Source organism: Colletotrichum godetiae (assembly GCF_030913485.1).
Source record: "Colletotrichum godetiae strain CBS 193.32 chromosome Unknown BDP55scaffold_71, whole genome shotgun sequence".
NCBI lineage: Eukaryota > Fungi > Ascomycota > Sordariomycetes > Glomerellales > Glomerellaceae > Colletotrichum > Colletotrichum godetiae.
Window position 1 is genome coordinate 76354 of NW_026851319.1, and position 18412 is coordinate 94765.

The 18412-nt window shown below is 53.6% G+C and overlaps 5 protein-coding genes across 5 annotated transcripts; 2 read left to right on the top strand and 3 right to left on the bottom strand.

Moving 5' to 3' along the window:
* Positions 1 to 1375: 1375 nt before the first annotated feature.
* Positions 1376 to 4083, top strand: BDP55DRAFT_682097 (homeobox domain-containing protein). The gene is made up of 5 exons (XM_060576249.1): positions 1376 to 1955; positions 2029 to 2140; positions 2202 to 2662; positions 2716 to 3806; positions 4061 to 4083. Exons 1-4 carry the CDS (start codon positions 1723 to 1725, stop codon positions 3746 to 3748), a joined length of 1839 nt encoding a protein of 612 aa, XP_060423356.1. The 5' UTR covers positions 1376 to 1722; the 3' UTR covers positions 3749 to 3806; positions 4061 to 4083.
* A 979-nt stretch (positions 4084 to 5062) lies between these two features.
* BDP55DRAFT_682101 (ATP-NAD kinase-like domain-containing protein) lies at positions 5063 to 7005 on the bottom strand. Its single transcript, XM_060576250.1, has one exon. It carries the CDS (start codon positions 6580 to 6582, stop codon positions 5104 to 5106), a length of 1479 nt encoding a protein of 492 aa, XP_060423357.1. The 5' UTR covers positions 6583 to 7005; the 3' UTR covers positions 5063 to 5103.
* A 6435-nt stretch (positions 7006 to 13440) lies between these two features.
* BDP55DRAFT_733982 (exosome complex subunit Rrp46) lies at positions 13441 to 14324 on the bottom strand (the record flags this gene model as incomplete). Its single annotated transcript, XM_060580159.1, has 3 exons — positions 13441 to 13824; positions 13916 to 14073; positions 14135 to 14324. 3 exons carry the CDS (start codon positions 14322 to 14324, stop codon positions 13441 to 13443), a joined length of 732 nt encoding a protein of 243 aa, XP_060423358.1.
* A 445-nt stretch (positions 14325 to 14769) lies between these two features.
* On the top strand, positions 14770 to 16047 carry BDP55DRAFT_564827 (serine/threonine-protein phosphatase 2A activator 2; the record flags this gene model as incomplete). Its single annotated transcript, XM_060570368.1, has 1 exon — positions 14770 to 16047. One exon carries the CDS (start codon positions 14770 to 14772, stop codon positions 16045 to 16047), a length of 1278 nt encoding a protein of 425 aa, XP_060423359.1.
* A 247-nt stretch (positions 16048 to 16294) lies between these two features.
* On the bottom strand, positions 16295 to 18118 carry BDP55DRAFT_637699 (uncharacterized protein; the record flags this gene model as incomplete). Its single annotated transcript, XM_060573012.1, has 3 exons — positions 16295 to 16525; positions 16603 to 17964; positions 18038 to 18118. The coding sequence occupies 3 exons, from the start codon at positions 18116 to 18118 to the stop codon at positions 16295 to 16297; spliced, it is 1674 nt and encodes a 557-aa protein (XP_060423360.1).
* Positions 18119 to 18412: the final 294 nt, after the last annotated feature.

Consider the following 18412-nt stretch of genomic DNA (forward strand, 5'->3'; position numbering starts at 1 on the left):
TCCGTATGTTGTTCCAGCTTCCAAGCACCAATTCGCATTCGTCCCAGGCTCCCATGTCCCCGAGCAGACTCAGTCAGATGCGGGAGGGTGGGTACACGGATGAGTGATGGTCTGGGGTCAAATACCAAGGGTGCACGTACAAGCGACGACGAGCTGCCTTTCGCGTCTTACTGCCAACGAAAGCATGTATCGAACTAGAACCGGGGCGGTTCTCACGCGCGCAATAGCACGTAGAAACGTCGAAGAGCAGCATCACAAATGCAGTATATGGCCAATCTTAGCCTCACGTTTTCGGTACAATTCGTTCATGAGTTTAGCCATACGCGCACTCGTAAGATTTGTTGGGTGAGGCACCTGACCAAAGGTAAACTAAACGGGGGAGGAAATCCAAACTGGGGAGGTAAGTTAAGAGATCGGGTAGATTTCGAGATCTTCATGGACCATCGGTCAGGTCGTCAACGGTCAGACCAAGAGAGTCGATTCGTGCCTGTAGTTTTCACGTGGACAGCAAGTAATTAAGGTATGATATGTCCTCATTTTTGTCGGTGTATGTAGCCCCTGGTGATGGAAAGTAGACTGTTTTTGTTTTATTTCCCAATTGAAAACAGACGCGCGACGTGACTGGTCCGAGCCTTTTATGCGTAGACTACCTTACCTTATGCTAGAGAAGGTACCAAGGTAATTTGCTGACGCTACCGGTAGGTACATTGAGCGCGCACATCCTGGATCACAGGGCAGTCAAATGAATAACAGACCTTGGGGTCAGTCAACATGAAGAAATGTTCTAAAGTACGTGCATGTACTAGCCATGGCTCGCGAATGTCATTCTTAATACAAATAAATCTGAGCATGGGCTGGCTTACAGACTGTTTGCACCGCATTCATCCGGCCATGGAGAATATGAGGCAACTATGAAAGTTGAATGGAAACATGCCAGATGCTCATGCGCAAACGTTGTTGCAAGGAAAAGCACATAAAAACAGACGTGGAGGTGACTCGGTGGGGTCTGCGGATCCGTGCCGCGATCGCGCTGCTGTGTGGTACCTGCCCCGGTAGGCCTGGTCAGGTAGATGGGCATAATTTGCGATTCAGTCAAATCCAATACACCATACATGCGATCCAAATCAACTTGTGTAACGCGTCAGTGTCGACTGTAATCAACTCTTTCATGGATCAGACAACATTTTCCATAAATATTTGCTCATTGGTGATTTTGAGAGAATTATATAGCACTGCACTGAGCTGGTATTCAGACCAAGTCCAGTACCTATTCAGGTACCTTACCCTGGCCGGGTATCTGCAACTCCACTATCCACGTCCCTAGCGTGTAAGTGCCTTTGCCTAGTTGGGGTTCTCAGACGCGCCGTGTTCAACACCAAAACCCATGTGGGAGGCACCACAACTCTCACCTGGACCGTACCTGACCTTAATTGCGACGAATAACCGCGCCTCGTGTGTCTCGACGCTCTCGCTTCCCCACCTCGTCCGTTCCTGGGAGCCTCTCTTCGTCATTCTTCCTCTCTACTTTACTCTCCTCCCAACTTTGTTTTGCCTGCAGTCCTACCAATATCTTCAATTCACTCTATTGTTAGGCCTGTCTCGTTCACGTCCAGTCTTCCTTGAGTGCACGCTCGCTACCATCGTCTCCAGTTCGCGACTCGTTCAATTGCATCGACCCCAGGTCATGACTGTCGTTTACTACTCATAGCTTCAACCGCCGCCATGTCCGTCTCCGAAACCTCCTCCCAAGCCTTGGTTGGAGCACCACCGTCCTCTTCTTCCCCGTCTCCACGCGAATCCTCTTTCCGATCAGATCAACCCGCCCAGACTCCTACGAGACAGGCTGTTGCTACTGCCACAGAAACCCCCGACTTCGCGCCATCCTCGTCTGTCAAGACAGACGTGTCAAACACCGATTCTGAGCGTCACCCCAAGGGAAAGAGAAAAAGAACTGCGTATGTCATTGCTTTCGGCCCAGTCGATACGCGTTTTGTGCCGCAGCTACTAATTCTCGTTTGTCTCGTCTAGTGCCAAAGACAAGTCGATCCTTGAGGCTGCCTATGTTGCGAACCCGAAACCAGACAAGGCAGCGCGCCTAGATATCGTGAAGCGCGTTTCCCTCAACGAGAAGGAAGTCCAGGTATTTGATAACTCTGCCGGTACGACAACCGTCGCGCTTGGTGCTGATCGCGGGCATGTAGATATGGTTCCAAAATCGTCGACAGAATGACAGGCGCAAGTCGCGGCCCCTCTCCGCCCAGGAGATTGCTGCTCTTCGTTACGGTGGCATGCAGATACTCTCTTCGGATCCGGTAGCCTACACCTCTTCCCTCCCGGAAGAAAAGGCATCGCCAGTGGTAGAAACTGCTCCCGTCAACACTGTTATGTCTGCCGAGACTCCAGTCAAGCCTATGCGCTTGCGAGGAGACGAGACCGAGGAGCAGCCTCAACACGCAACACCGTCCATTCTCAATGGCGGTGCTGAGGCGACGGCCTTGGAGACGCCATTATCCCAAGTCACAGCTTCCTCGTCTCAGCCTCACTCAATAGGCTCATTCTCCTTTTCAAACTCTGTTGGGTTCTTCACATCATCCCACTGGAACCCAGCAAGTGCCTTTTCAACCCCTTCAACGCTCAACCGCACCGTTGACGAGACCCCTAAGTATGGTTCGCTCCATTCGTTGTTGGCAGCATTTGTGCTAACATGGCATGCAGATCCGATCTGTGTACACCTGCGTCTTGCTCACCGCCTGCACATGGATCACACACCTTACCCTCTCCTCAATCGTCGCAACAATCACAGGTGCGATTGTCGCTTTCGCTCGAAGGCAAAGCTGAGCTTGTCTCAAATGAGAACTCGCCCCCTCGCTTCCAGCCTACGAAGCTGTTTTCGGATTTGGCAGCCTTACCTCAACCCAGAATAGCTCGACCGCTCCAGCGCAGTCTCAGTGCCCTCCCCAGCGTAACTCTGCCACCCATAACAGCCCTGACTGACTCGCTGCCGCCGACGCTGGGACGAGGTAGATCTCGTGACGCTCATGCGTGGGAACTGTGCTGTGACGCTGATTCTCGCGACGAGCTCACGACACAGGCTGAAGATGAGTCTAATGGCTCTGCTGTCGCTGCCATCAGCCTTCTCCGCTCAACCAGCGGCGTTCTTCAAAACAACAGCTCCAAACGGAACTGCCCTGCAAGTAGGCCGGCTTCTCGGCCTCAACAGGCTAAGAAGCCTAAGCTTTGTCGGACATCTTCAAGCATGGGCAGGATGCAAACATCACTCGCTGATGGCGAGGAGTCCGTATCTCAACTGAGTGACGAAAAAGGCCTCGGTGACAAAGTCAAGGTGGATATGCTGATATCTCCATCGGGTGATTCTGATAAGGAGAATTGGAGACCCGAAGACGAAGACGACATGCGTCGGTTGCCACCAATCAACGATCGAAGACCCTTGCCTGCTATCGTTGACACCAAAAACAATGCGAGAAGAACAGGACGGACTTTACAGGACCATCCTGGTCCCGCCATATTTGGCAGTAGCCGCGCCAGAACGATGCCAGCCATGGGACGCCGAGCATCCGGAAAATATGTCACCATATTCGAGGATGGGCAGAACTCAAGCTCACCTACTGCAAAGGGTTCGGACGAGGTGGAGAGTTTCATGCGAGGCGCAGATGTGAGCCCGAGCAAAAAGGGCGATATGGACTGCATTGCAGGTCTGTTGTCTCTTAGCCAAGGTGCCTGGAGATAGAAACTTGGCGTGGAGGCAGGCGGCCTCACACCCTCGTCGGGAGTAATTCGCATAAAAAGTGAGTGTCTTTATTGCGCCCCCTTATGGACACTCAGTCGGCTCCGTGGTAGAAACGGACAGTTGCGAGTCCAACAACATGGGCAGTGACCCCCTCGTCAGACGAGTTGCGACACAGAAAGAAGACATAGGAAGCAAGGGGCATGGCCCAGCAATTTCAGAGACGGAGGTGCTGGGCATGCTATTTATTGCTTGTGAAAGGTTTATACTTTTGTCGTCTCCTGCGGGAGCCAAGACTGACACGACACAACCTAGCTCTCGTCCTCAACTATCGCATCGCGAATCAGGTGACGGAGTATTGTCTTTGTGCTCACATGTCGGTGTTGTGTTGGGGCTTGGAATTATAACAAGCAAATGGCGTCCTGGATTTGGTGGTAGATATGGCTCTGCAAAGTGGGTTGTGCGTATGCAATGTTTATGTTCTGGCCAAGCCTGAAAGGCGCCACGGCGAAACATGTCATAAAAGGAGCAATGGAAAATAAGCCAATAACGAAATTGCTGTGCCTCTTTTGACTGAGATCACCAGATGGTGTTTACTGGTGTCTAAGATACTTTGCGTGAATGAAGATGTGTGAGCTAAGGTACCATCCATCATCTTGCATCCTCAGGTGCGAACTCAGAATGCTCACATGATTCATGATCACTCAGGAGCAACCCTCCTGTTCATTAACGCAAAAAGTTGGGAGAGTGCGCACTCTGTTTTGGTGGAATGATAAAAGAGGTGTCAGGTACAGGGCATGAGGGATCTAGGTTCATAATTTGTGGCAGAAGTTGTTTGGCATATAACCACACCTGCTAGTCGGGTCTACCGCCAACTGCAGATGCTGGTGAGACTTTGATCTCACTCTCTCTGTTTCTATTTCTCTCTTCCCAACTATGTACCTCTCTTCTCCCAAGTTGAGGGGAGAGCGAGTGCGATAGCTTGCGCACACGTCTACAGCCAATGCTAGTATTATCCCCCTTCATCTCCTTCATCTTCTGATAATATAAGAGCGCACTGCTCATGCGGGCATGTCAGATCTGCGTCTTTCCATCCGCGCACAAAAGTGGTCGTCTTATGCTTTCCTCTCTTTCTTATGCCTTGCGAGATCGCTCAAGTCTATGAAACAAACAAACAAAAAAAGATGCCAATGCATCTTGGTCTAGCTCACCCTCCTCGCTAGTGGTAGGGGGTTTAGGGTGAGATGCCGAGGAACAGAGCGTGCTGCTTTGCGTAGCCGAGCCGCCTGTTTCGTGGTTGTGAAGAAAGGTGGGAATCATGATGCTCTGTCTCTAACGAAAAAATAAACGGCCGTTAATCACATACCCAGCAGACTCATCTGCCTTCTCAAGGGACTCGCACTGATGCTCCCGTCCTCGCTTGCGTAGCAGGCTGAGTCAGTGTCAATGTCCCACTCCGGATCATCGTCCTTGCCGTCCTCAGACGGGCAAAGGCTGCCACCAGCAGAGGGATCGAAGCCCTTTTGCATTGCTGCGCGCGTGTTCCAGCGAAGAGTGCGGGACACGCTGTCGAACCACTCCGTCTGAGTTCGGACAACCGTAGGGAAAGGATATTGTGAGGCGGTAATGGTTACGTAGTCTCCTTGCTTCAACTCAACGCGACCCTTGCCATCAAAGGCGCAGTACGCCGTTGCGCGGGAATTGCGAGGCACCGACACGCGAAGGAGCATCGTGTCAGAGAGAACCATCGGGCGGAATGAGAGGGTATGCGGGCAGATGGGTGTCAGAAGAATAGCCGGGATGTCGGGATGTACTAAGGAGCCTCCGGCCGAAAGTGAATAAGCAGTTGAGCCTGTCGGGGTTGAGAAAATGCAGCCGTCAGCCTGCACAACGGTGAGGAGCTCGTCATCGCCATAAAGTTCTAAGTTCGAAACATAGGGGGACGGGCCACGATCGATGACTAGTTCGTTGAGAACCTCGAATTGCTCTCCTTCCTCCGCCTCTTGGCCAAGAGTGCCGTCCCGGTAGACGGTGCAGGTGAAGCGCATGCGCAGGTTGACGCGCATGCCCTCATCACCCATGATCCGTTCCAGGTGTTGCGTGTACTTTTCGAACTCGAAGCTCGTCAGGAAGCCGAGACTGCCCAGGCTGAAGGACAGGACGGGGGGGACGATGCGCTGGAATAGCCATGACGTGAACAGGACGGTTCCGTCACCGCCGAGGGTGAGGACCAGGTCAAACTTCTCAGGCTGGCTCCAGCACAAATCAGGCGTCCAGTACTTGAGCATATCCTGAAATGCAGGGTTCTCTGCGACGATGCCATTGGCATCGAAGCGTCGAGAGTTGCGGAGCTTGGCGTCCACGTAGACGTTGACACCGACGTCGGCACCGTACCTCGGAGTGCGAAGCAGCCAGGTAGCGAGCTCGCGGGTCAGGTAGACGAGCTGGTTGTCGCGAGCTTTGGTGACAATCATGACATTGCGAACAGCGCGCTTGATAGGACGGCGTTGTAACTGCTTGGAGACCTCGCGGACGCCGGTGGCTGTCTGTACGAGCCTAGAGTGGGACATGCAGTCGTCATTCTTGATCTCCTCGAGGACCTTGTCGATATTGACGGCATCATCGAATCGGTTGTGGTAGAAGCAGGGGGACTGCAAGGAAGGCAGGGCGGTGGTGGGGGTCATACTCCGGTTGGCCAGCTCGTTCAAGGCGTCAGCCAGCTTCTGAGACGAAGAAGTGGCGGGGCGGTTGTCGCAACCGCCTTGTTGGGACAACATGCCAGTAAGGGAAAGGGCTTCAGGTTTATTTCTGCGAACAACTGAAGCCAAAGCTTTCATAATAGTCTGGCGGGGGACTTCGTGAGAAGGCGCGCGGCGATGGCCCTTGGGAGGATGGGCGGCAGCGCTGGTGTTGGCGTTGGTAGACTTGGACAGAGGAGGCGGGAGCAGCTCGGGATAGGCGGCGGTCGAGGTGATTGATAGGGAGCTTCTTCTTATCGAGGACGAGGGGTTTTGTGTTGCAGCAGCTGTAGCGGAAAATCCGGCTTGGGCGCAAGCGTAGGGTTCCTCCTCTACTACCGGACCGGCATTGCGATGCAGTGACAGTGAGTGTGAGTGGGAGTGTAAATGAGAGAGGGAGTTGGAGGTGGAGGCGGAAGAAGAGAGAGGTCTGTCGTGTACGGTGGTGGTGCTGACGCTGGCGCTGGAGCTTTTGGGGCGGTCGGAAAGCGAGGTTTTAACTCCATGGGGGTCGGAAGAGGACGACGAGGACGGCAACGCAGACGGCTGGTGCTGTTGCAGTGACACTGGCGCTGGCGGCGGAAGCGGATTCGGATTACTGAGGGCGGGGTGCAGGGCGGTGGGCGAGGAGACGAAGCCCGACATGGTTAAGAATAGTGGCACTGCCGTATCTCCGCCGACGGGGCGTGGAAAGTGAGAAGAGATGTGGATTGAGGATCGGGGATGGATAGATGGATGGATGGATGAGCGAAGTACTCTGTACCGCGCGAACCGATCCAAGTGAACCGTGAGTGGTCTCCGTAGGCCGAAAGTGAGCGCTGGACGGCTAGGTGGTAATTTATTGTCGCAAAATAATAATAATAATAATAATGCAGCGGCAGTGACGAAAGAGTAATAATAGCACCTTCTGGGGGCCTGGGCTGCACGACTTGTGTCCGTACGGCGAAGGTACCTTACAAAAGGGTAATGGAAGAAGGTGCGAGTGCCTTTCTCCGTATGCAGTGGAAGGGAGGTACTTCCGACTTGGTAGGCGAACCGTGGAAGCGGGCAGGGGTCGGGGTGGGTGGTGGGCAGGGACCTGTTTCTCCGCTAAGGCCGAGCGAACACCAAGCGGTAGCAGTTTGCAGACACTGCTGGCGAACCGAGAAGTAGCTAGTACCAGCGTAGGTACTGTTCCTACAACGTGGAGACCCACACACAAAGTAGGTCAACCTGAACCAAGCAACTTTCTAGACTCCAAGGAAATGGAACCTGGAAATCAACGACCGGACCTTGCGGACCACCGACGCCGATGGGATCGATCAGGTAGTGCTGGGCGTTGTTGCCGTGTAGATCCTTATGATAGGCCGCGAATTGGACGACCTTTGGCTGTGTGATGGAACGTGTATCCGTACTGGACGTAGGTATCACCACGAACTCGTACAAGTGTTCAGATTGTCTCTGATGTCGGGAAGAGAAGATAGGTTGTGCTGATGCAACCTGAAATACCTCGATCTGTGTAGATGCAACACAAGTTCGGGAAATTGTCCAAACGGGGAGAGAGAGAGAGAGTCGGTGCTTTCGCAAGCTTGGTAACCTGGCAACCTTGATCAGGTCGGCAGTCGTAGCTCTAGCACTACGCTCAGAGAGTCTGTCTGTCTTTTTTCTCTCACGCACCCTCCAGAGATGCAGGTCGATGTGCAGGTAAGCTGGGCGCTTCCTGCAGAGTGGTGACTCGGGTGTGACGGGGCCTCGGATGGAACGAATGACGCTAAGTTGAGTCAAATTGCCGCCTTGGGACGGATAACTAAACCAGGCTGATGGCTGCTGATTTGTCTGACAATGTTGCAGTCGGATGTGACGATTAATCAAAACCTGGGCGATGGGACTGCTCGTCTAGCAGATCGGTTCTTGGTAGTCCGGATGGGCGTCTAGAAGGTTGAGGATGACGAGAACTGGGCCGAGTCGAATGTGTAAAACCGAAGGCGATCAATCAAGATACGCTGAGAAGCCAGCAGCCGCAAAAAAGTAATTAAGTGAAAGGGGTATGGTAGCAATGCAGTGCACACACAAGGTATCTGATGCAAAGACAAGGCAAGGCGATGCAGAAAAGTAAAGAACTATGGACAATGCCCCAAAAGACGTAGCGACCAAGGTAATTGCTAGAACTACCGGAGCTCTGCTTCGAAAGGAACGGGGTGAGGGGGCAGAGAAGGAGAGAGGAGGAGATGGTAGTGGTGGAGGAGGAGGAGGAGGAAGAAGAAGAAGAGCGATAAACCAAACGAGGACGAAATAAGAGAGTGACCAGACTGACTGACAAGAGAACAGAAAGAAGGTCAGTACAGAATTCGTCCCAGCAGTGCAGGAGCTTTAATATTCTAGGTCACAATAGACATTTCTCCCCTCTTCTCCCCTACCACCCCCTCCCCTCTCCATTCTTATTGTTTTCAGTCTGATGTCGATCGAATCGAGCAGCAGGATGGATGTGATGCGACAAAGGGCGCTCCCGCCACAACGCCCAAGCTCAAGCACCCTGTTCTGCTAATCTGCTACGGGCTGAGAACAATCCACTTGACTTCTCTTCACGAGGTATCCCTACTCCCCCTTCAGGTGGTGGTAAGGTACGGATATCACGAAGCCAATCTTCTGTTCCCTCTCGGTAACCCGTGCCCCCCAGTCCTGATCCATAACCTATTACCTACTTCTATCCGCCCTGGCCTTGTCGTTGGACTGCATCCGTACGAAGGAAGTTACGAAGACCGCGATTACGAGCTCCGAATACCTTGCTAGGTACTCCTTAGCCACATCCATGACCCATATGCTTAACCGTGTCACTATCATATTTGGGCCTTTGACAGCCTCCAATGGTTCAGCAACCGCAGTACGCGCATTGCCATGCTGCATGCAACATCCTGCTGTCAGGAGGCCGGACATTATGTGGTCCTGGACAGATACGTATGTACGGACTTGCTCCGACAATGGCTTGTTGTAGTCGCAACTGGGCATGTCAAGATGCATCTGTACGCTACAGATACACGTGTACATAGACCTAGAGATAGGACTGGTTCCTTAAAAGACTGGGCTTGTGATGAAGCCAACGGGTGTGAGTGCCTACGAGGATGCAAAGCAAGCAAGGTGCGGCGAGCGGTAAAACGTCGATACGTACTCCCCGTCCACATCCCTGGCGATCCCCAGTCAAACGTCTCTTCCTCTAACCTCTTCTGCAAGGCCAGGTTCTTTAGAGGGCAAGGGAGACGAACAAGGGGCGGCATGACATTGGCAGACCCCCGTGGTGGGCCGGGTACATCCTCTGCCCCCCCCCCAGCCAAATGCAAGCCCGTTGGGATCGTGGTGCACCAATGATCCAATACCGAAAGGGCTACCTGCTGTACGGAGACGGATATAGCCAGTTTGCAACCAGTAGGGTCCATGGATAAAGTAGCCAAGTCGGTACCTTACACTACTGGGCATACCGGCGTCCTGGAGCCAGATGTTGCCGTGTCTTGACAGGCACGCGGCACGCCGCAGGCCCGCACCTCACGCACAGCATCCCTTTTTGCTGTTGCAACTTGTGGGCAGCGTGGTCCAGGAGAGTCAACAGGAGACGGGACACCAAGTGTATCGTGTACCCGCTCGGGTCGCCACAAATGTCGCACTTGTGACGGTACCGAATACTCTGCAACTCGAGCCTATGTTCCTCTACGTCAACAAACGAGACGAGACGAGAAGAGCCCTTCTCTTCACCGGTTGGTATTGTTATTGTTATTGCCCTTGGTCTGTATGCTATGATCAGCTCTTGTCTGGACTTTTGGTCTCCTCTCTCTCGTACACGTGTAGACTGTAGTAGCATCAATGATCACCCACCGCGTGTAAGGAGACCGGGCAGTCCGACATACAGCCATTGAATCGCATCAGATCTGTGCGCGACTCTACTTGTCGGAGGCGTTTGACTGGAACTATCCTCCTTCTATTCAAGTGATAAGAAGATCAACACCATAGGCCAGACTGCGGCCAACGTGGAACTATCTCCAACAAGCGGGCACAACGGCAAGCGCTGGCTGGATCCAATGACAATAGCAATTCATGCAGTCACCATACTGAGGCAGCATGGGAAGTGTCCCCGCACGGTAGTGAGACAGCCACAACAGATGGCCAGGTGGCTAGGTATTGTGATGATACCAAAACCGTGGCTCTCGACTGGGCAGAGGCTATCCGCACAACACGTAGAAACCACAGAGCCATGCGGCTTCAATCTGGTCTCTGCTTTGCCCTGATCGACCGGTGCTTGTGCAGTCTCACTCTCATGTCTGGGACGCCGCTAGGCCGGGGTGGTCGGAGGCGAAACAACGAATCTGTCCGTTTCCCGTCGTCTCAAATCACAAGTCTTTCCCCATATCCCATACCACCGTACACAAATTCTGGCGGCAACAACTTTTTCTGACTCTCTCCTGAATCACTCGTTTGTAGTCGAGTAAGGTACGGCATGCGAGTTTTCTTTCATGTGCGTGTGCATATGTGTGTGTGTTTTCGCCGCCGGGTCTGGCCTCAACTTTCCGCTGGAAGACGCAGGCCGCACCTTGGCCTGTGTCCTGTTCCTGAGCGAGGGGCAAAGTCTAGGTAGATCCTCTTCCAGTGATGGACTGCATTATGCCACTGTGTTTCGAGGATGTGAGCCTTGACTCTCTGCTGCTGCTCGGCTTGGGCGGTCCTAGGCTTCCCGAGACGGCAAGAATGATCCACCGATGACAGCAAGATAGAGGAAGAGAGAAAGCAAGGGTCAGTGGTAGGTAGGTGTGTGTGATGTCTGCAGATCGAGGCTGTCGTCCGAGGTAGCCCGATTGCTGCTGGACGGCGCGATTGCCTTTGGGAAGCGCCGAGACATCCAATGGCTGAACGGACGGCTTATTGGGAGAGAAGATCATGGCTTGACCGCTTGACAGACTCCAGGAAGAAAACCCTTTTTGCAGATCTGGAGCGTCCCATCCGGTAGAACGTCAACCGCCGGCGAGGAGAATCAGTGAAGTGGGGGATGTGACGACAAGGCTCGGCCGTGTGTAAGAAGAACCGATAGCCAAGCCTTTCTTCGGAACGAACCTTACCTCGAGATGCCTTAGCCAAGGTGATATTGGACCAGCACTGATGTGAACAACAAATAGTACAGAGATCCTGGGTGATATCAAAGACATGGCAGATGGGGCTTGCTGTCAGGTGTCTGCGGGAACCTGGAGGGAGAGTGTACGAATGAGAGCTGTGCTGCCTTCGAACATCAATCCACCTCCCGTACTGCTGTTGTTGCGAATTTCCCATGTTCCAAGGTTGTCGCCGATGTTCTTGTTGTTGTTATCATCAGCGTTGCATAGAGAAGGAAGGAGGAGTCGAGCTGGTTTGGACTTATTGCGGATCAAACACCGCCCGCTTTTCTGGTCCGCCACGGGCAGAGTTAACTCACCTTACGAATACCAGGCTTCCTATTCTTTTGTACATGGACCTGCTTGGCTGGCGGTTACCCGGCCCATGTTACTGGGTAACACGTGCTTTTGGTACACACCAAAACTCTGTAATCACACCGTATAGGGGGGAACTTTCACCGATAAGGCACGGCGTTCTAGAAGCTCTGCGGCGCTGCCTTCGCCAAACCTCCTAAGCGGAACAGCGGTCACAGGCCCGGATCCACCGAGCTGGAACACACGCGTACGCAACCATAAAACTCGCTCCTTTTGCTTGCTGGAGGCCAAAGAGAGATGGAAGACTTGCGGTTCTGGAGATAGGTAAAATGTGAGGGAAAAAATAGCTGCTCCGAAAGATGGGATGCGATTACCGCATTTCCGCCCCTACTTACATGTCTACATCAATTATGCTTAAACTAACCCGAAGCCACCCCGAGCAAAATCAATCTAATACCATGCCACCTCGTAGCTAACTATGGCTCTTGGCGGCTACAACTTATTGGTCACCTCATTTCATACCTAGATGTCTTTTTGACATCGCCATCCGGGGCGCAAAGGGACTCGATAAACCAGGGAGATCTTCTCGGGATAATCGAAATTCTACTAAGGATACCCGAAGGCCTGGGCATCAAAGGTAGCTAACGTGAGGTAAAACAGGAGAAACTCCACCCACAGGAGAATGACACCATTTTCCAGTGCCGACCGATGCAAAAAGGCAAGCCACCCAATCCTCCCTCCCACGGCAGACGGCCACGGAGCCGTTTCCAGTTTCCTCCGCAGACGGGAGAGCGTCAAAGGTAACACCGTGACGGGAGACGTCCTGGTCAGAAACACCCGGTAGCTCCTAACCTCGGGGCCTGTCATTGTCGCAGATTTCCCCGTGCCCCTGCCCGCTTCAGGACCCCTGAGGTTGAGCTGAAACACCGCCTCACGCCGCACTTTCAGCGACCTTCAAACGGGCCAAACAACGCCGCCGATAATGACCAATCCACTTTTTCCAGACTTTGGTATGCGACCTGACCCAAGGTCGGTTCGCTACTTTCAGTTTCCCATCGTCGGCCACGGGATAACTTTCTGGCCCTTGTCTTCCGTGTCATGTTGCTGCTGCTTCTGACGTGCGTGGAAAGTGATAGCCTGTGAAGAGGCTCATTGCCGAGCCGGTTCCCGGCTCTCAGCTCCAATGCTGTTCCTGGATGCTGTCATCGTTGCTTCCCCCCGATCAAACCTCGTGATAATTCGCCTGCCACCCCATCGGCCGTCTCGTTTCGACACTCTCCCCAGTCTGTCATTCTCGCCACTCATAACTGAGCGAACCAGTCCGGTCCATCCCTATTGCTACAAGGGCGCAAGCCCCGATGTCTAGACGTCGATGCCGCGTGTTCTTCGTTGGTACCACCCATCTCACCAACGATTGCAGTGTGCCAGTGTTGACATCTCTCCTCCACTGGAACTCCTGAATGAGGCATCACCCACGCCTTGATAGTCGCTTGGCGGTTCCAGGACCCTGTATGCTTCGGTTGATGGGCTGATTTTACGCAGCCTTCGATTCCATGACGGTCCGGATGAACTGCTGCATGTCGGTTGTGTCTTGGCTGTCGTCGTCCATGGCCGCGCCCACCTCCGCTTGACGATGCTGGCTGCACACTAGTTGACCTTTGCTAATCACTTCATCCCACTCGGCCATGGAGAAAGTTCCCTCGCTCTCCAGCAACAAAAGGTCGTTCTGCGACGTAAATATGACAACGTGGAGCGATTTTGACTGGTCTATCTCCAGAGGAGAAGGGTCAACGATGATCTTGTCACCCTTCTCGACGACGGCCAAAGTGGCGCATGTGGCAATAGCCTTCAAAGGCACGGCAGCCGACAGCAAGGCCAAGATGGCGCTGTGAAAGAGAGCCGGTAACTGAGGCAGACTCTTTCAGAAAATAGGATAGTCAGCAATGGTACTACACAGGCGACGCAGGGCGGTGGGTTTGGGGATATATGAGATGGACTTCTTCACTTACAGAATGAGCCTGGACTACTTTGCTGTTCGCATAGTCGTTCTGCGGCGTCTCAGTCACCTGAAGCGTGACCTGAATGAGACAACGAGGAAACTTTTTGACAGGAATCAGCTGGCGAAGGGCGGAACGCAAAATATTCTCGAGTTGGCGCTCTCCTGTGCCTAAATAGTCGTCACTGTGAGCAAAGTTGTCCGCATGGTGCCAGAAAAAAGACAGTCTGACCTCCGACCCCTGCAGCAGGTCGTACGACAACATCGACGACTGATTCGAAGGGGTTCTCGTCTCGTCGTTGGACCTCAATCGGCCCATTGACGGCCGCAACCACGCAATAACCACTCCTTGAAAACGTTGCCGAGCCATCTACTCGCGGCAGATGCGAGATGCGGGCCTGAGGGTTCGAATTGAGAGTCATGGCGAACGGTGATGCGGGGTTGTTGGTAAAGAAGGATAAGGGACTAAGCTGATGAGTTAGGATTTCTCCCTTGAGGTACGCTTGAAAAGTGACCGCGAATTAGTACAATGGCGGGCGGCTTGAATATCTTGCCTCAAGCAACTTCCAAGAGGAAAAATTGGGATGAAGTTGGTGAGCCACAGGTACGTACCTGCCACAAGGCAAAGCTCCCGGCAACAGACCAATTACAATCAAGATCTGCGTCGGCAGGCACGTCCTGTATCCGTACCTTACCTCAGGTGGGGGCGCTTCATTGACTAGGCAGGTACGTACGTACGGATACTTGGCTCAGCGAGCTTGCTAAGCTACACTTTCACTTTAACATCACTCAATATTCCGTCGAACTTGGTCGCACTACCATCGCTTCATCACTGGATACTTGCCCTCGTCTTCCGTTTGTCCTATAATGGCCTCAGCAGATACTACAACGCATGCTGGCACAACAGCCGTGCCGACTTTGAGCAACAAGATTCCCAGGCTGGAACCCCGCCGCCGTCGACAAACTCCCTCCAACCCAATACCTCGTCCCGAGACGCCCGCGCTACCTATACCACTAGGCCTCGACGACCTCGAATATAAAATCCCTTCAAGACGGATCCTTTCCCAAAAAGACCACGAGCTATTCCTGTCGTCCCCTACATACACGCTAGTTCTGGCTTTCGTTTTTGGCCTCTCTGAGTCCGTCGAAGATACACCTCGCTCCGCCATCAAAGATAGCGAACTCAGCCCTACGCTACAGTCCATCCTCGGCATACTCGACAAAGTAGACGGATTTGTCAAAGAGACCCCCCCAGATGATCAAGAGGGCTCGCGCTTTGGCAACAAGGCCTTCCGGACGTTCTTGGACCTAGTGAAAGAGAAGGCAGAGAGTTGGCAGACGGGATTGAGCGTTGCCGAGGCCGCGAATACTGAGGTCTCGGTCTATCTGGAGCATTCCTTTGGAAACAGGCAGAGGATAGACTATGGTTCTGGACATGAGCTCAACTTCATCATGTGGCTTCTATGCCTTTACCAGCTCCGAATCATCACTAAGGATGACTTCCGACCCTTGGTCCTCAGGGTATTTGAGAGGTACCTGCAGGTCATGCGCAACGTCCAGTTGACGTACTATCTGGAACCCGCTGGCTCACACGGAGTCTGGGGCTTGGACGACTACCAGTTCCTCCCTTTTCTATTTGGAGCCTCGCAGCTTCTTCACCACCCATTCATCACACCGTTAGCGATCCACCAAGACCTCACACTGGAGGAGTTCAGTCACGATTATCTCTACCTTGGCCAGGTCAACTTTGTCAACGATACGAAGACGGTCAAGGGTTTGCGATGGCACAGCCCCATGTTGGACGATATCTCAGCTTCCAAGTCGTGGACCAAGGTGGAGGGCGGTATGCGCCGAATGTTCGTCGCCGAGGTTCTGAGGAAACTGCCAGTCATGCAACACTTCCTGTTCGGCTCACTAATCCCGGCAGTGGATGGGATGAGCACAGAGCAGGACTTTGAGCTAGGTGACGAGGAACACGAAGAGGAAAGCGGCGAGATCGACCCGGGGAATGTGAGCAAGCATAAGCATCAACACGTTGGATGGGGCGATTGCTGCGGTATCAAGGTTCCCAGCAGTGTCGCCGCTGCTCAGGAGATGAGGAAGAGGGGGGCACGTGACAATCTTCGACGGATACCCTTTGACTAGACTAGACGTCTACGACAGGGTGTCATATGACCAAATTATGAAAAAGCCATGACAGGTATGAATGATGAACCTTCTTGATTATACTATTATGCACCACTGTGGTTTGTTCTCCATATTGCCACTCCATCCAGTGGGAAACCTCTATTACACTTCTCCGGTTGTATTACGATGCTTCAGCAGCATCTCTCGTTTTTTCGTATGTTCACTTTTAGGTATAAGCCACCTCAATCGTCGTTCAGGTAGATGTCTACCTTACCAGGCCGAGCTCGTGAAGACGCCCAATACCCGGAAGGTGCGCCCACTGCTCGCTGGAGGGCGAGCCGCAAGTGAGATCGAACCACAGGTCAGGGTGGTCGTTGTCGATGGAGTCCAGCGCGTACGCGACGGTGCTGCCGTACAGGTCGCACCGCGGGACATTGAGGCCCTTTTCGGGGTAGAAGCGGTACGACTTACAGCCGTCCGTGGTGTTCATGACGCTCTGTGAAGAAAGGAGTCTTGTCAGAAATGTCGGGTTCAGAGTCGGGAAGAAAGGGGGGGGGGGGGTTCCCAACTTACAGCGCAGAATTGGTAGCAGCCCTCAAGGGTCACGGGCACGTTGGGCGCGTTGTTGACGAAGCGAGCTAAGAAGTAGTTGCCTACCGGCAGACCGTGAACGCCGCAGTGGTTGTTCCCCGGCATGGGCTTGCCTGTCGGCGCGTCGTTTTGGCAGACCGTCTTTGTCGGGATTGTGGTCGAGGTCGGGACCGTGGTCAGCGAGGCGGTGGTGATGGGTGCCATGGAGGTGTCGATGACGCAGCTTTCCGTCGGGATGACGGAGGAGAACGCCGTTGTTGCCCGAGCGGTGGACGACGTGACGGCGATGCTGCTGGTGGTATTGGGGAGGAAGGGCGTCACGTCGGGCGTCTGCGTTGTCCAGCTGGATGATGTTGAGCTATAGGTCGAGGCGCTGGCGGTGGTTTCGTCGTCGCATGGCTCGGTTGTGGCGATGGCCGAGGTGGTGGAGGCGGACTGGCTGTACGTTCCGTTCTGAGTCTTTGTGGAGAGCGTGTATGTCATGGTTGAGTTGATGAGGGTCATGCTAGAGGTGAAGGGGGGAACAGCGCTTCCGGTGCTGGTCTCGTCGTCGCATGGCGTCTCTACGGCCGCGCTGGTCGATGTCTTTGTGGACCACGGCGCCGTGGAGTTGAGCTGGCTGCTGAACGCCATCGAAGTCGAGTTGATGTAGGAGGAGGTGGAGCTCATATCGCCGTCGCAAGGCTCGGTTATCTGAGAGGGGACCGCAGATGTGGTGTTGTGCCAGGCGGGTACGGAGGTGACGGTTCCATCTGAACCTCCTGTCGTCAAGGACGAGCTAGAGTATGTTGACGTGATGTTGGGGTACGGCTGGTGAGTGCTGGCAGTGTCGTCAGGGCAGGGGGACTCGGACGATGCCACGGAAGAGATGGTTGTTGAGTTGACGGGCAGAGTGTAGCCGGTCGAGATGATCATTGAAGTCGAGGATGTGATATTCCATGCAGCTCTCGAACTGGTAGAGTTGGCAGGCAGTGAGGATGAAGATGAAGGCAAGTAGGCCGTGCCGGTACCTCTCGAGGATGTCAAGTTGCCGCCGTAAGAAGTAGTCGCCGTGATGTAAAAGGTTACGTCAACCGTTGTGAAGGACGTGGTGACGCTCTCCGGGCATCCAGAAGCGTGGAACGACGAAGAGGAGGAGGCGGTGGATGAGGAGTTGTATGATAGCGTGTAGTGAGTGCTGCTGGCAGTCCCCACGGCGGTGCCCGTGCCGACGGCAGACGAAGTCCCGTTGGAGGTGCCGTTGAAGTGAAATCCGGAGCGGCCCCGGGCGGCGATTGGACGGACCCATTCACCCGATTGTAGGTCCGGTCGGGAGTCTGGGCCTCGGACGATGTGGGCGGCGACCTTTTTTTTTCCCACATCGGTTAGCAATATGCCATTTCCAAAAGATCCAAATTGAGTTTTGTGTCAATCTCACCTGTTCGTCTGAACTTTTCGGAGCTGCTGCCGCATTTCCGAGGAGAAGGGCGGTGATGCCCAAGAAGAGACTCTGCTGCATAATGTTGGAAGATGACCGACAGCGATGGGAGATAACAGAAGGCCGAAGTAATGAATAGTTAAAACAACAGTTACTGTGAGGTATTGTGTCAAGCCGAGTGTATGCTGAGTTGCTTGATACGCCAAGATCTTTGAGGTGTAAGCCATGTCCGTCTTTATACACTGTTGCTGTCGTCGCCCAGATCTTCAGGGAGTTGTGTGATCTCCATAACAGGAGGTATCGAACCCTTGGTTCCCTGGAAGTGCGGAGGGCTCAAGAATAGAGGGAAGACTATGGGTGTTGTCTATTGAGAGT

Bases quoted from the DNA above. Each gene is read 5' to 3' on its own strand.
- BDP55DRAFT_682097 (XM_060576249.1), top strand. From the start codon at position 1,723: ATGTCCGTCTCCGAAACCTCCTCCCAAGCCTTGGTTGGAGCACCACCG. The intron at 2,141-2,201 runs GTATTTGATAAC...GCGGGCATGTAG, and splicing joins TCAACGAGAAGGAAGTCCAG to ATATGGTTCCAAAATCGTCG. The intron at 2,663-2,715 runs GTATGGTTCGCT...CATGGCATGCAG, and splicing joins ACCGTTGACGAGACCCCTAA to ATCCGATCTGTGTACACCTG.
- BDP55DRAFT_682101 (XM_060576250.1), bottom strand. From the start codon at position 6,582: ATGAAAGCTTTGGCTTCAGTTGTTCGCAGAAATAAACCTGAAGCCCTT.